At 40.7% G+C, this 15,431-nt stretch overlaps 1 protein-coding gene across 2 annotated transcripts in view; it reads left to right on the top strand.

Moving 5' to 3' along the window:
• Positions 1–15,431, top strand: part of Grxcr1 (glutaredoxin and cysteine rich domain containing 1) — a 122,417-nt gene that overhangs the window by 28,651 nt on the left and 78,335 nt on the right. Inside the window, exon 1 of one of the 2 annotated variants that reach the window (XM_039092286.1) lies at positions 15,086–15,139. The exons of the other annotated variant lie outside the window; for it this stretch is intronic. Coding sequence (XP_038948214.1) covers positions 15,086–15,139 — 54 coding nt within the window. Of the gene's footprint in view, positions 1–15,085; positions 15,140–15,431 lie in introns of those variants that run through there. 2 annotated transcript variants of the gene reach the window in all.

Below are 15,431 nucleotides of genomic sequence, written 5' to 3'. Positions count from 1 at the left end.
ATAGACTCATTTTTGGAGTCTTTACTTATGAAAATGTTAACATATTATGGATATTAAACATCTGTCAGATGTAAAGCTGGCAAAGGTTTGCTCTCCTTCCATGGGCTTCCTCTTCACTTAGTTGATTTAGCTGTGCAGAAGCTTCTCAGTTTCCCCTTCCCACTTGTCAATCGTTGACCTTATTTTCTGGGCAAATGGAACCTATTCAGGAAGTCCTTTCCTAGATCTATATCATTTAGAGAGCCGCCTATGTTTTCTTCTAGCAGTTTCAGGTTTCAAGTTGATTGTCTAGTGACAAAGAGTCAGTCCTGAACATATTCATACAGGTAACATTATACAAACTGAACAGATTATAGTTATGAATATATATGCACACATATATGCCTGCTGTAACAAATTACAATCTCAAAAAATAAAAAAAATGGTAGATTTGAATAGATCAGCTCTCAGCCAAGTACAGAAGAGATATTTTCCATTTGTGCAAAGATTTAAGAGACCTTACTTTTCTTAAATCATTTTAGAAAAAAGAAATTTCTCAAGAATGTAATTTTTAAGGTAAAAAGTTATAACCCAGGAGATCGTATGATTTACAATTCACAAAGCATGGTGTCTAACTCGAGAGTAGCAACAGGAGATCCTTAGAGCAAGTGTTCAGCATCTGGACCAGGTAGGATTGATGGGCTAATTGGTGGTGGAGAGAACCTCCGATACCTGTGGTGCACAGACTTAGTAAACAAGAAAAAGGCGAGTAAACAAAAACTGCCCAATGATGACACTGTACATGTCAACATAGAAACCATAACTTAAATACAAGATGGATGGATGTCTTGAGACAGTTGATCTCAGTTCTTTGCTTTATTTGACATAATTGATATCCCAAAGATTTTACAGACTATTACTCTATTTGAATTTTCTAACATTTCATCATAGGTAGAGTTGGGTTACACAGTTTTGAGTAGAACAGTAGGAAATCACATCCTGCACAGAACATCTCTGAAGACATGTGCTTTCTATTTAATCTCAGCTAATGAGGTTAATTGTAATCACTTATTATGGCATTTTATTATTTCTCTCCTGTAGTTAATTTTTGGAGGTACTTTAATAATGTAATGTATTATTTATATGTGCACACACATGTAAATGTCCTCATCAAACCTCTATATACAAGGTTGAAATTAGTAATTGATTTTTACCTGAATCAACTTTCTGAATTATAATTTTTGCAAAGGTGACAGGCCTGGTGGTACAGATCTGTAATTCCAGCCTCTCTGGAGGCCAAAATGGGATCATTGTAAGTGTTAAGGTAGACTGGGCTGTAGTGGTTCCAAAGCTTTCTGAAATGGTAATTTTCTTTAAAGCTGTAGATATTAGCCTGCATTCTCCACAAGGAACACCCTTACCTTTCTCTCACAGCTTCATTTGTCTATCTCTTTATCATCATGAGATATACTTGTGAGTTCTATTCCCTGGGTCATAACCTACCATTGTCCTTAGTTAATTTTTGAAACGTTCCAGGTTTGGCAGGTGGAAGCCCATTAAAACAGGTTCTTGTATGCTTTCAATGTGTCCTGTCAATTTTCCGAGCACTTTTGTGCTTTGGGATGCAATATTGTTACAGGTTCATTTGGTATTTTCCTGCCTAGTCCACGACTCAGTCGGCTACGTTCAGTGTTGAATGGTATTAGACGCCAAGCCAGGGTGACAGGCTGCTCAGTGCTGTGCTCCTCTGAAGTCCATGCTGCTTTCTCCTTCTTGCTCTGTGTACTTTTATTTTTGCTGCTGCTGACTTGGTCATTTGCTAGGTAATGTGACTGAGACCCATCATGTCCCCATTACCGCATCTCTGGCTGGATCTGAGATCTCAAGGCTGTCCAGGTGGTCCTTATTCAGGCCTCTTCTGCCTTTTGGATCACTAACATTTAAATGGAGACTTTCAATAAGAAATTGCATGCTGATGAACAATATATTATCTCACTCCCTATAACATTTTGCCCTAATGTGGTTGCTTTAGGGTCTGTCTAAGTCCATAATTTTATGAAACTAAATTTACTCTTTAAAAATAGGACTGATATGAAGCTTTGATTTGAAGTTATTTCCTGCCTTTGGAGGCTGCTGATGTTTTCCTAATACATGTAATTTACACACAAACACACATATAGGCACACACATAGGCATACACATACACAGGAACAGACAGACACACAGACACAAACACCAACACACATACAGACACACAGAGACACACACAGAGACATGCAGAGACACAGAAACACATACACACAGACACACACAGGCACAGACACAGACACACACAGACACAAAAGCATATACACACATATCTAGAATGCACCATATGTGATATATACACACCATAAATATCACATTACATAAAAGTACTATACCCGGCATTAATGAAACTCTGGACTAGTTCACTGATAAAATGCAGCGTGAAGAGAAGAAAAACCACGTCCCGATTTCTGCCATGTTGACAGCACAAATGAGAGCTTAGTATTTCCTTCCGGTGGGACTGTGGCTTTCATCAATCTCACACTCGCAGATGATGAATGAAAATTGTTTTGTCACACTAGGCAGACAGCTCCTGCAGAGTAATGAATCCCAACTGATGGGCTGGATGAATTGCCAGTAAAAATGTTGTGTGTCTGCAGCTTAGCCGAGACTCACCAGTGAGAATTTGATGGGCAGTAATTCCAGACAAGATGGTTACTCTCCCTTACATAGGAAAGAGTAACAAATGGAGCCAGAGGCACTCGTGTTAATTACACTATGCCCAAAAGCAGCTGGCCAGCCAGGATGAAGGTTAACAGGTTTCTCAGGGTGAATAAATGCTCTGTAAAAGAATCTTCCTTAGAAGGAATAGGACTTTAGGACCAGCACTCATTGAGAAAAAGCGATTGCCCCAAAACCTACAATTTTAGATGTCAGGGATTCATTGAAGAAGAGAACTGATTCCCACAGGTTGTCCTCTGAGCTATGTGTACACACACATGCACACACAACAAATGTTGTTAAGAAAATTAAAAAGTGACTTTGGTATTTCTGGGTAGACCAGGATCATCCTGGTCTTTATTAAGCCCAAACCAAATTCTGCAATAGGGAAATAAGAAAATATTCGTATAATTAAAGAGAAGAAGACACAAAACATTCACACTTATATTTGTCATTCTGGAGTCTAAGACCTGAAATGGAACTTGTAGGAGAATAGCATGGCTGCCTCTAGGTAAATGCTGGAGGCTGTGCAGTTGCAAAAGCATCTCCTGCATGAGGACCTAATTGAGGACTGCCTATGACAACCAGCATTCCTGAAGGAGGACCTAATTGAAGATTACCAGATAGAGCAAGGATTGCTGGTACAAATAATGCCAGCCAATCAGGAACTCCTGTTTAGAATAGGTACTTTCTTGGAACCAATGGGGGCATAGGTGGAGGGTATTAAAGAAGCTTGCAGCAGTGCTCAGATGAGCTTGCTGCGGCATTTCTCACCTGTTCCCAGAGTCTGTGTCATTGACTCTGAGCCAACTCGCCCCCAACCCCCAAGGGCAGGTAGGGTTGAGCAGAGAGCTGTCTAGGGTACAGGCAATAGGAGACATGGTATTTTCAGAGTCTGGGACAGCCATCCCATACTGATATCTGTGTATAAGTCTGTTTTGGATCCATCTACTGAGTACATAACATTTATCCAAAATTTACCTGGTAGGTATTGTTCTTGCCACACTAACTATGAAGGGCAAAGATTACAACATCATTTCTTGGTCTAACAGTTCTATTTTTAGCTACAAAGCGCTAACATTCCTGGAAAAAATAGAGGGCCTTGCTTCTCAACCAGTTAAGAGAGGGGACCAGCATCAGTACTGCCAGAGAGATGTTAGGAATTTGGATCTCCTGGCGTCAGTCAGACCTACTGAATTAGAATGTACACATGGGACAAGATACTCAGGCTGTCTTTACAAAAGCCAACCCTTGAGAAACAATTCCAGAGAGAACAAAACTTCTCCATTGGGAACTTTGTCTAATTAAATCAACCACAAAAAAGTACTCAAGACTAAGAGGTTTATAAAAAAAAAGTGGAAGATTATTTCTCTCAATTCTGGAAGCAGAAAAATTCAAGGCTGGCAATTGGTGATTTCCATTTCCAAGATGCTATCTTATGGATGCCTTACTGGGGAAGAACATTCTTTACAGAACGGAATAGAAGACATTACAGAACTCATTTCTGAAAGATATTTTCTTCCTATGGCATTAATTTGTGAGGGGAGAGCCCTGGTGACTAGAATACCTCCCAATACTGCTTCATTATGCATGTGACACTGGAGTCTTTCCGCGGACATCCAATCTGTAGCATTGACTTCAGGATCATTTCCTCCTCTATGTCTCGCTCCATTCCCTTCTCCCACTATGGCAAAGGCTTATCCTATGTTCAATCACTGAATTTGATTATCAGACATTGCCCTGAAAATGGCCATGTGTATTCTGAAGTTTTTGTACTTAATGTTGACAGGGTCATTTTACACGGTGTTTGTCCCAGTGCCTGCTGGTTTTCATTATTTCTGCAATAGATTGTCATTTTCAACCTTTCTGCTTTGGCAGATGAGTTCTTTCTCAGCAGGTGTCCCATCTTACTCACACAGAGAAAGTCCTAGATGATCTTTCTTCCTGAAACACATATTACATGCTGGAATGAATCTATTTTAGGCTTACCTTGGGAGCTCATGATGATGCCATTTTAAAAACATCCAATGACCATTTGAAAATATGTGGTCTAAAAACAACTTATATAACTACCAATATTTTTTAAATCAGGAGAGTTTACATAGAATTCAGACTAGTTTTATCTCTTGACAAAATTAGAATGTGGCAAAATAAGACTGCCAGAATTTCCTCATTTGGTATCAGCTGGATATGGGTCGAGACTGGCCCACTTTTACTCTTTATCACCTTCCAAACTGCAAGTCTGAGGGCTCCAGGATTTCCCCCAGTCTCTGTTGTTTTCTGTACCTAGCCCATGTTTCTAGTGCTTGCTTATCTCCCGTGGCTACATGAGTTTGAGGCTATGGTCCAGCTTCCCAGATACAGTGTTTTAAATTCTTTTATAGTGGTATGCTATAATTTAGTTCCTTTCCGGTTATCATAGAATATTGTGTTCTAGACATAGAAAGACTGGTGCCCCTTAGAACTCTGCCTTGAGCAGAGGGCTCATGATGTGAAAGGGATGCCTTTGGATGGCACAGTAACCCACCAGGCCATGGTTTAGTTCTTCATAGTTCATATCAAACCTCTTAGAATAAAACAGTGTCATTTTTGGGAGGGAAAGAAGTCAGTTCTTAGCACTCATGTTTTATTTTATATTTAGAGGCTACAATGTAAAATTCATAGAGGCTGACCTCTATAATTGTTCATGCCCATTTATACTACTGACTTGAAAATCAATGGGATAATCTGTATATTTCTTAGAAGTCAAAATGCTATGAGATAGAAGATATGGCACTTGCATGATTATCAACTATGTCTTCAATACAGCTTTGTACACAAAGCACCTTGGCTTTTGAGGGATATGGTAGCAAGTCCCAGTCCTCCAAAAGAGTAGGATATTTTTCTGGTATGTGATGAGAGGGTAGGGTATTGATGCTGCTAATTATTAATTAGTAGGTAGCTTGTCCTTAATCTGCTTCGTCAACATCACTGGCTGAGAGTGTGTTGTAAGGCACAGGGATGAAGGATATCAGTTTGCAGGGTGAAGGGGGAGGGGCAGGGATCCGACATGGAGCAAAGGCAGCAAGTATGAACCATGCACTTAGCTCAGCAAAGAGGATTTTTAATACTTCTGATGACATAATTAACTCATTCACCCTGGAAGGCTTTTGTTTCCCAGCTTAGGATGATCTAATGTGGCACTTAATTTATTACTACCAACATCATGCCTGGTTCAAGGGGAGGGGAGATGGCATACAGAGCCAAGTATGAGATCATGACATGTTGAGGCAGTGTGTCACATGCAAATAGCAGACAGCAGTGAAATGTGTGGTAACATGCCCAGAGAAGGCAGACTTTAGAAACATATTACATGGGGTCAGCAGACAGCCTCCTAACAGGGAGCAGAGACTCTCGGCAGATTCCACTTCTGCAAGGCACAAGCCAGGTTCTTCCACTGCCATCAAACTAGAGAAATTCTACGTGGTTGAGACTTTTGCCTCTCTGTCCCTCTTCTCTTTAAAATTATTTTAAAAAAATTGAACATGCATATATTTAAGGTTTTTTAAATCAAATTTCATAAAAAGAATTTTTTTAGAAATCACATGTTTTACCTTTCTCTTATCTTCTACAACAAACCATTTCCTTACCCCTGTTTGGATTCCTCTGTCAAATAATTACCTGTGATAATTCTCTCCTCCTGGCTTTCTCGCTACTGTCAATCTCTCAGTAAGCCGACCTAGTCTACTTTGCAGTAGGATTATCTCCAGTTCAGATTGGCACTAGTTTCTCTTCTCACCTCCATTGCCAAAAATGAATATCAATAAGTTTCTTATAAGCAATCCATTGTGCCCTCATTTTAGACTTCCTATTCTCTCTTAAGGTCATCCAAATATGCGAATCCAGGATTCTATTAGGTTTCTGGTAACTGAAAATCTCTTTGCAGAAAATGCTTTAAGGGAGAGCAGAAGGGATTGCCTACCACAAATTTGGCGCACTATACAGGGCACGTGTGCACGCGCGCGTGCACACACACACAAACACACACACACACACACACACACACACACACACACACACTCAGTCCATCTCTAGAAAATTTATTGAATACTGTGAGACAGTATTTTAGTGAGACAGAAATAATGATTTTATTTTCCAACTGCTTAAAATTTTTATTTTATTGACAAAATGTACATATTTATGGTTTTCTTTCTCATTACAGAACCTCATATTTTGCTAAATGTATGTGTATGTATGTGTATATGTGTGTATGTGTGTCTGTTTATAAAGTATTTTATGTTTCCAGGAATATGTGTGCTGTTAATTGTAGTCACTAAGTGTTATAATTAATCTCAAATTCATTCCTACAGTTTTTCTCAAGTTTTGTATCCTCTGACCAACACCCTCCCTCACTGGTGCCTTCCTCGCCATCTGCCTCTGGCACACTCTGCCCTCTCTTACTGTTTTCTTGAGTTTGACTTTTCCAATGTTTGTCTTTCTACACACTTCATCCATTTTTTACTTCATTAAGATTTCAAACAGACACCATCATGACTCCACACTTGTCCCATATTGAAACATTGATTTACTTATAGATGAATGGCTAGGCAGGCAGAGCCACATAAGTGGGCAGCCTGCCTCTTGGGACACACAGCTGCCTTTCCCTACCCTACTCCCTTTCCTAGCTTCCTGTGCTTGGGTTGCTAGAAAGAGAAAAGTGGATGAAAGTGATGAATGCCTTTCCTTTGCTTCTTGGCCAGCTCTGCCTAATGTCTCCCTGGTGTCCATCCCTACCATCTGCAGAGTGTAGAGTACAAGGGGAAAATGAAAGAACAGATTGATGTCTAAATACATTACTGAGTTATGTACCAAGGCAACAGACTCTGAAATCCAGTGGATTCTTTGCCTCTGTCTTGACAATTATATGATATACTGACCTGCAAAGTCAGGTTGGAGTCTCCAGTTTCTCAGGTTCTTGGAATTTTGTCTGTTAATGTGGTGGCATATGGTGAACAGTCCTTGCCTTATTCTCCATCTGGGGTCCAAGGCTAGAACCCTGTCTTTCCTGTCTTGAGTCCGTCTGCCATGATCAGAGCCTCCCAAGAACTGTGTGTAACCACCCCTACGGTCATTCAAGGTTTATTTTACCTCTTCTTATGCGTTCCACGCAGCAAGCTCTTAGTTTAAAAGTTATGCTCCCATGGAGAACAGACTGAGAAAAGAGGAGTCTCTGTAGGCTGGGGAAGCAAGACTGACACCACTAGGCAGAATTCTGGAGCATTGCACACTCAGAATGTGAGCCACAGAGGGTGCAGGTTTGGCATGGGCTCATGCCTTTTCCCAGACAGGGAAAGTCATAATGATAGAAGAACCAGAGTAGGTCCATTCTTGTCCTGTCTCTATTTTTCTTTCTTGAGAATTTCACACATATATTGTGCTTGATCAAACTCACCCCCATTCTTACCTCTCCAATTCTTCCCCTATTCCCTACCCCTACTTTTTTTCTCATGTCATTCTCCCTCCCAGCCCCCACAAACCCATTGAGTCTACTCGGTGTTTCTTGTGTGTGCATGCATAGGAGCGGGACAATCTTTCATAGCATGGGTAGCCTACCAGGACACACATCCTTAATGAAAACTGATATGCCTACTAGCCATCAGATGTGAATTGGGGCTGGGACTTCTGGACTCCCCACACCTTTTCCATGGTGGGGCTTCCTGCTTGATCTTCTGAGATTTCCTGTGCCTGTAATCACAGCCGCTGTGAGTTCATTTGTACAGTGTTGCTGTCACATCTGGCTCCCTGTTTCTTCTTTCCCTGGTCTTCTCCTTTTTTTTTCATTCCCTTCTCTCTTCTCATCCCTTTCTGCCTCTCTTCTTTCTTTTGTCCCTTTCTTTATAGACATTCATGATGGACACTATGCACTTGCCAGTGCCATCTCATGGATACCATTGAGGTCAGTGCCCCAATCCTGGTGTGTGCTTTTCACCCTTTTCTCTCTCTCTAAGAGAACATTTCAGAGTGCTAAATAATGAGCAGGAAGTGATTATGGTAAGCCACATGCAAATGTCATTGCTGAGGGGCATAGTAAACCACCCTCCAATAGTGTGGAATGGCTTGCAATGCTGGTGTCACCAATTCCCTGGATGAGATAAAGTAAAACAAGCCACAAGCAGCAAAGTCCTCTAATGAACCGAGAGGATTTGACTCTTGAGAGGGACCTGAATTTACTGTCCTGTGTTATTTGGTATTGTTTCCAAGCCATCTGCAGCTTTATTGAAATCTCTAAATTGTACTGTTGCTCTGTAAGCAATAGGCTGTCACTGACAGAAACGGTTAGCTGTTTTCTGTCATTTATTTAAAGCTATCCGTTAGTATTTTTTATAAGTGATAATGTATGCATTTGCTCTGAGTCTACCGAGAAAAAAAAGCTTGTGAGATATTTTCAAAAACATGTCTGAGTACATTTTAGAGACATTTTACGTCGGTGATAGTGTGACAAGATTCACAGGTCATGTGTGTCAGTTGAGCACACCTTTAGCTGGGACCAGTTGATTTCATGTGTTTTGCAAGGGAAAGGTGGTTGCATGGAATGGAGAGGCCAGGGTGGGATTGTGAAGGGGATTAGAGGGGCGAATTGAAATGGAAGAGAATATGAAACTACGTGCCTGAAAGCAAAGCCCAATTTTGCTTTCTCAGTACTACAAAAAGCTGCTGAATTACTCAACCGCAGAGGCAAGTTAAAAGGGAGGCATTTTATAGAATGCTCCAAGACCTTAAATTAGCAGTTCATCTAAGGATATATTGCAGCAGATCATTAAATTTCACTGATTTCAACATTTTGTTTTTCCATCCGATTAGAGTGTATTTTTTAAAGCATCTTTGTTAATGATCATCTCAAAACAACATTTTTAGGTACAACTGACACTTTTTAAAGATACCAAATCTGTGTAAGTAAAAACTTGTAGTCTCTGGCCTTCTTCACACTAACAAGTAAGATGGAATTCCTTGGATTTGTGCCCATCCCTGTCCCTTTTCCTTGTTAGATTTAATGATTAGAAGCATAGTGAGGAGAGAGAAGGACAGGAAAGGGAGGGAGAGAAAGGGAAAGTGAGAAGGGGAGGGAGAGGAGGAGGAGAGAATGGGGAGGGAAAAGGAAGGAGAGGGAGGGTAGAGTAGAGGGAAGGCCTAAATCTAAATGCCAAAATGCAGGAGTAGAAACAGATGATTGAATTCACCTCAGGACAATTTTTACAACCCCACAAGGGAAGCAAATGATGGAGAACTTTGAGCAAGGACTACAGTGTAGGAGTGTGGCTGGAAGTTCATAGCACTGTTATTCACTGATAGCCCTTCTAAATACATCCAAGGGAGAAGTTGTTTTAAATGAACATTTCTAGCTTCCAGAAGAGATGGTTTTTCTTTTCCTCTCATTATTCCTACCAGAAGTTGTTCAGTTGGCTGTTGTTTTCTCATGGTTATTATTGAACAAACTGGGGAGAAATGCTCCAAATATCTATTAGATGGTGACCTCCTTATTAGGAAAATATGGTGTTTTTTGTCTGATATTTTTACTTCTGTGACACCAGGATGGGGGTAGTTGTTAGAAAATAATAGATGTCCAATAAATTTAAAATATAAATGGGCAATTAAACTAATCTTCCTCACCATATACTTTGAAGATTGAAGGGAAACCCATGTAGACCTAGACTATCCTCCTGGCACATAAAAATGTCCTACATAAATTTCTTCCATTCTTTTCTTCAGCTCGGAATCATCAGAGGTTGGTAAAGCCAGGAAATTCACTTAAAACTTGCTTGAAATTGAAGTAAGCTGAGCAGAAAATTTAAAGCAAGTAGCCAGCCATCTCAGTAGCAGGGTTATATCTGAGCATGACATGGGATGTGTGAGATATTAATATTCCCTGGTCCAGTAGCCTTCTGAAAAATAAACACTTAAAAATTTTCCCAAGGGGGCTGGGGATTTAGCTCAGTGGTAGAGCGCTTACCTAGGAAGCGCAAGGCCCTGGGTTCGGTCCCCAGCTCCGAAAAAAAAGAACCAAAAAAAATTTTTTTTCCCAAGAATGCTATGTGAATCTTGATGCTCTTACCTAACTTTTCATTTAAAAAATGCAAATTCGATTGACAGAGATAGAGTGAGGTTGGTTACCTAGATTGAAATGTTTGTCACCTGGTTGTCTCCCAGTACCTTGAATACTTGAGAATTTGCAACAGCAAGGTGACTTTGGAACATCACCAACAAAAGAGAACCTGTAACCATCCTACCATATTTCAGGAGGCATATGGAGATTTTCAGCACAATCAGGAGTGCGCCAGCAATGTTTTGAAGAAATGGAACTCTGTTTAGATCGTTTCTTCTGCAGTCATCTGGAATATTTGACAAGCTGAAAAGACAGCAGGAGAACATCATTACTGACTCTCGTGCTTTTGTTCAAGGCAAAGCTAAGGTTGGAAGACAGCAGCTCACCACTAGTCAGAAAAAGACACTGTCTGGTCCCTTCTCTTTAGTGGAAAACAGATGCATGGAGTGCAGTGCACACGTTGTAAAGTAAGCTAAGAACTCTCTACAGTGTTTCTCCACTGTCCCTCCTATGTTTGGGTGGTTCTCTATGAAGCACTGGCTGGCTTCCAGGCAGGCAGCACTCACCATAGCTGCATCTCTTGCAGAAAATACAATAGTTCAACATTTAGGTCCTCCTCAGAGGTTCACTGGGTTTACTAGGAAGGAGTAGAACCTTGAGCAAGTACAGTCTTGTGGAAGGCCTCTCTGCTCATTGAAGGCATGTCCTCCCAAAGAAAATTGTGTTATGCTGGCCCTTCCTCCAATCACTTCTTAGCCATGAGTGGGTGGTTTTGTTCAATCAATTATTTCCTCTACGGTTTGCTACCTTTCACAGGCCCAAGAGATCCTGGATTCAAATCTCCAAAACTGAGTCCAAAGGAACCTGTTTATGAATTATCTCAGGAATTTTTATAATGACTAATATGGTGTAGATTTTCTGCCTTGGTAAAAGGTCTGGTCGAAGAGGTAGAAATGAATAAATAACCAAGTAAAATAGTTGAAACTTTGACCTTCATTCAAAGTTGATTTCTTCTGGACTCAATTTGGGTCCTTAGTGGTCTATCAGACCTATGGTGGGAAGTAGGTCATGAGGAGTTTCTTCTGTTGTCACTCCACACTAGCATTTATCTGGCTTCTTCAGATGTTTGTTATTAGATGGTGAAGAAATATTTCACACTTAATCTCTGTGTGTTACCTTTCCCAAAATGAGTCTGCCTTTCTTGAAAAACTTTTATTTTTTTTATGTGTATATGTAGTATGTGTGTATGTGCATCAGGCATGTGTGTGTGTATGTGTGTGTGTGTGTGTGTGTGTGTGCACACTCTCATGCATGTGCACATGCATGCGTGCACTCATGTGAAAACCATAGGTTGATTTCTGCTATCTTCCTCCTTTGAATTCCATTTATTGGGGGAGCACATTTTTGCCGAATAAGAAGTTCGCTCATTTGGCTAGTGTTGCTAGCTATTTTGGGTCAGGGGTCCTTTTCTTTGCCTTCTGAGCACTTGGATTTCAGGCATTTAAATAGGTGCTGGAGATCCAAACTCAGAGCCTTACCTGCTGAGCCATTTCTCCAGTCCTTCACGGCAAATGACCCTTTAAGAGGTTTATCCGTGATCTTCCATTTATATCCTTTCAGTGACTGGCTTTTCAAAAGCTACTAACTGACAAAATTGGATCTATTTATGATTTACAGCATGTTTTTTCAGACATGGCTGAATAATGCTGGGTAACGTATACTACCTTATTTTCTCAGCTTTGTTATCTGGTGATAGCATTTAAAACATGTCTTAGCAATTAAAATTTGTAAATTTTAAATGAGTTCTTTCAGAGTTTCAAACCTATTTTGATCATATTAGCTACTCCTCCTCTAACTCTTTCTAGATGCATTTCTCTTTCTCTACCCACATTACCTCATATCCTACATTTAAAATCTTTTAAGACCAATTTGTACTGCTTAAATACTTTTTAGTGTGTGGCCTTCCCCTGGAGAGTGGTTGACTAGGGACTATACTCTTAGAGAAAATTGTTTCTCCCTTGTCTAAAAGCTAAGAATTGCCAATAGCTGCTGGCTAGGGGTAGGGTTGTGTGTCTACCCTCCTCTCTATGCTCAGATCTGGTCTGGTTTATGTTGTACAGGTTTATAAGTTCAATACCTACCACTGTGAGTTCATATTGGTAGCTAACCGGCTGTGTCCAGTACATAAAGTTGCCTTGGAGTCTACAGCCTGGCTCTTACCCATTTCTGCCCCCTTTCTATAGTCATCCCAGAGATTTGGGACAGGGTTTGTGGTATATAGTTTCTATTTACAGCTAAGGGTTTTTCAATCTTTTATTCTCTGCACCTTGTGCAGCTGAGGGTCTCTATGTTAATCACCAACTACTGCAAATAGAAGCTTCTTTCATTAAGGTTGAAAGATAAATCTCTAGGTATGATAAAGCATTGGGATTAGTTTAATACTAAGTCTATTTTGCAGTATAATTACTGTAAGTTCTATTCTAGGGTCTCTGACCCATTGAGCTGTTAAACCTTAGCTTGATAATGGTGCTGGATATGGGTTTTATCTTGTGGAGCGAATTTAAAGTCAGCCAGAGAATAATTGGTTACTCCCATGATGTTCATACCGATATTGTACTATGGACATGACTTGCCAGGCCAGTAATTTTTGTAGTTCACAGGGTTCATAGCTGGGTATGATCACTGAATAATTTTTAGCTTGAATAGCATCTTCCAGCTCTATGAAAGCTCTCTATGACAGGTAAAGCTTCCATGTCTGAACCAGATTGATTGCACCGTGATCAGTGATTGAAGTATGTGTTTTAAACACTGATATTAACTATGGTTACTGTATTGTAAAATACAGCTTCAGCGTATTCCTCTGTCAAATGAATTTTTTTGTCCTTGAACCATCATCTCAATTGCTATCCTTTCGCTACATGCAATTCCTGCCCCACCCCCAACTAAGGTGCCATACTGACTCCATTTTGCCAACTGGCTCCTTCTAACCTGTCTTTGAATGTATCTCCACAGTGGTGTCCCGCTTGGGCAAGATTCATGCAGCTCCAGGATGCTCCCTGCTTCATGGCTTATATTTAATCTACAAGAAAAACGAACCACATTCACCCTTAAAATTGACTTGAGTGTAGTTTTCTTTTTATCATCATAGCTTTACTTCACAGCTATGGACACTCACACAAGCCTCTTGCTTTCTGATTTTTCATCAATTAAAAGAGAAATAAGTCAGACAAACTTCTTCAAACTTCCTTTCTGACTATAGCTAGGTAAAGGGCAGAGAGATACTGTGCCCTCCAGTAGCTCATTCCAAGAAAAGTTCTTTGCTCTTTGTTTTCTGGTTCAATCTTTTTATCCACAGTAGATGAGGGAGCTTAGTGATGGTGGAGCTTGATTCCTTAGCATGCACTTGGCATGAGAATTCCCTCGGGGATGCTGCTAACATGTAAGATCTGATCCAAAAGGCCTGGCAAGGACTGGGTCTCTGCATTCCTTTTTTTTCTGGGGCTGGGGACCGAACCCAGGACCTTGCGCTTCCTAGGCAGGTGCTCTACCACTGAGCCAAATCCCCAACCCCGGGTCTCTGCATTCCTAACAAGCTCCTGGGTGGTGCTTTTGTTGCAGTTTCCTTTGCACCACACACATGACATTATTGAGAACCATCACATGGGGGAGGACTGGGCCACACTGTCAGCATCGCTCAGAGCAGCATGGAGATTCAGTGAGTTATGCGTTTTAGAATGGCATCTCTGTCAGGCACTGTGCTTATGCAAGGCCTTAGAAGGACGTGGGCCCTATCTTCCTTCTGGTGGCTATGCTTTATTTAATGTGTGAGTCCTTTTCCCTTGAGTAGTGAATTACAATTACAGCCAAGGTTAAGTATAACAGGAATTAATTGCTCATGAATATCACACTGCTGGGAACCCAGCTCCCAAGGTTGGCGGAGAGAATGTATTTCTTCAATAACCACCATCCTAGTCTTTGAGGAGGTGAAGTAACAAGAAGGGCAAGAGATCTGTCTTGTCTTCCTAATCTAAGGAAGGCGGAGGTTATTTGAAGACTGGTGAAAGAATTTATTCTTATCTGATTCTACCCTGTCTTAATTTTATTTTCATTTCCAAGTGAAAAAAAATGTTCCCTGAAGGAAGAGAGTGTAGGAAGAGAGGATTGGCAGAGGGCAGTAAGCGGTAGAGTAGAGGAAGGATGGATAATGAGCAACCCAATTGCAGTCAGATGAGAAGACCAAGTTCAGATGCTCTGTAGCATAGAGTGCTTCTAGACGCGATGGGTAAAGATGCTTTGAGACTGATGATGAGTTCAGTTCCCAGGTCCTACATGGTATGCGGAGAGGAATGATTCCTGAGTTTCATTCTTTACCTCCACTTTACTTCATTTACTATGAAATTAATTAAATATAAAAATGAAAGGAATAGGGGAAGGAGTTAGGTCAGTAGGGTAAAGGCATTTCTGTACAAGCATGAGAAACTGAGTTCAAATCTCCAGCACCCTTGTAACTATGCAGGCCTGGCTGCATGTGCCTGTGACATGTGGAGATTGGGGGCTCACTGGTCAGCCAGCATAGCTAACACAGTGAGCTTCCACTCAATGAGCTATTCTGTCTCAAGGTAAC

The sequence above is a fragment of the Rattus norvegicus genome, chromosome 14 (assembly GCF_036323735.1).
Source record: "Rattus norvegicus strain BN/NHsdMcwi chromosome 14, GRCr8, whole genome shotgun sequence".
In the NCBI taxonomy this organism is placed as follows: Eukaryota; Metazoa; Chordata; class Mammalia; order Rodentia; family Muridae; genus Rattus; species Rattus norvegicus.
This window is presented reverse-complemented; position numbering and strand designations above follow the sequence as displayed.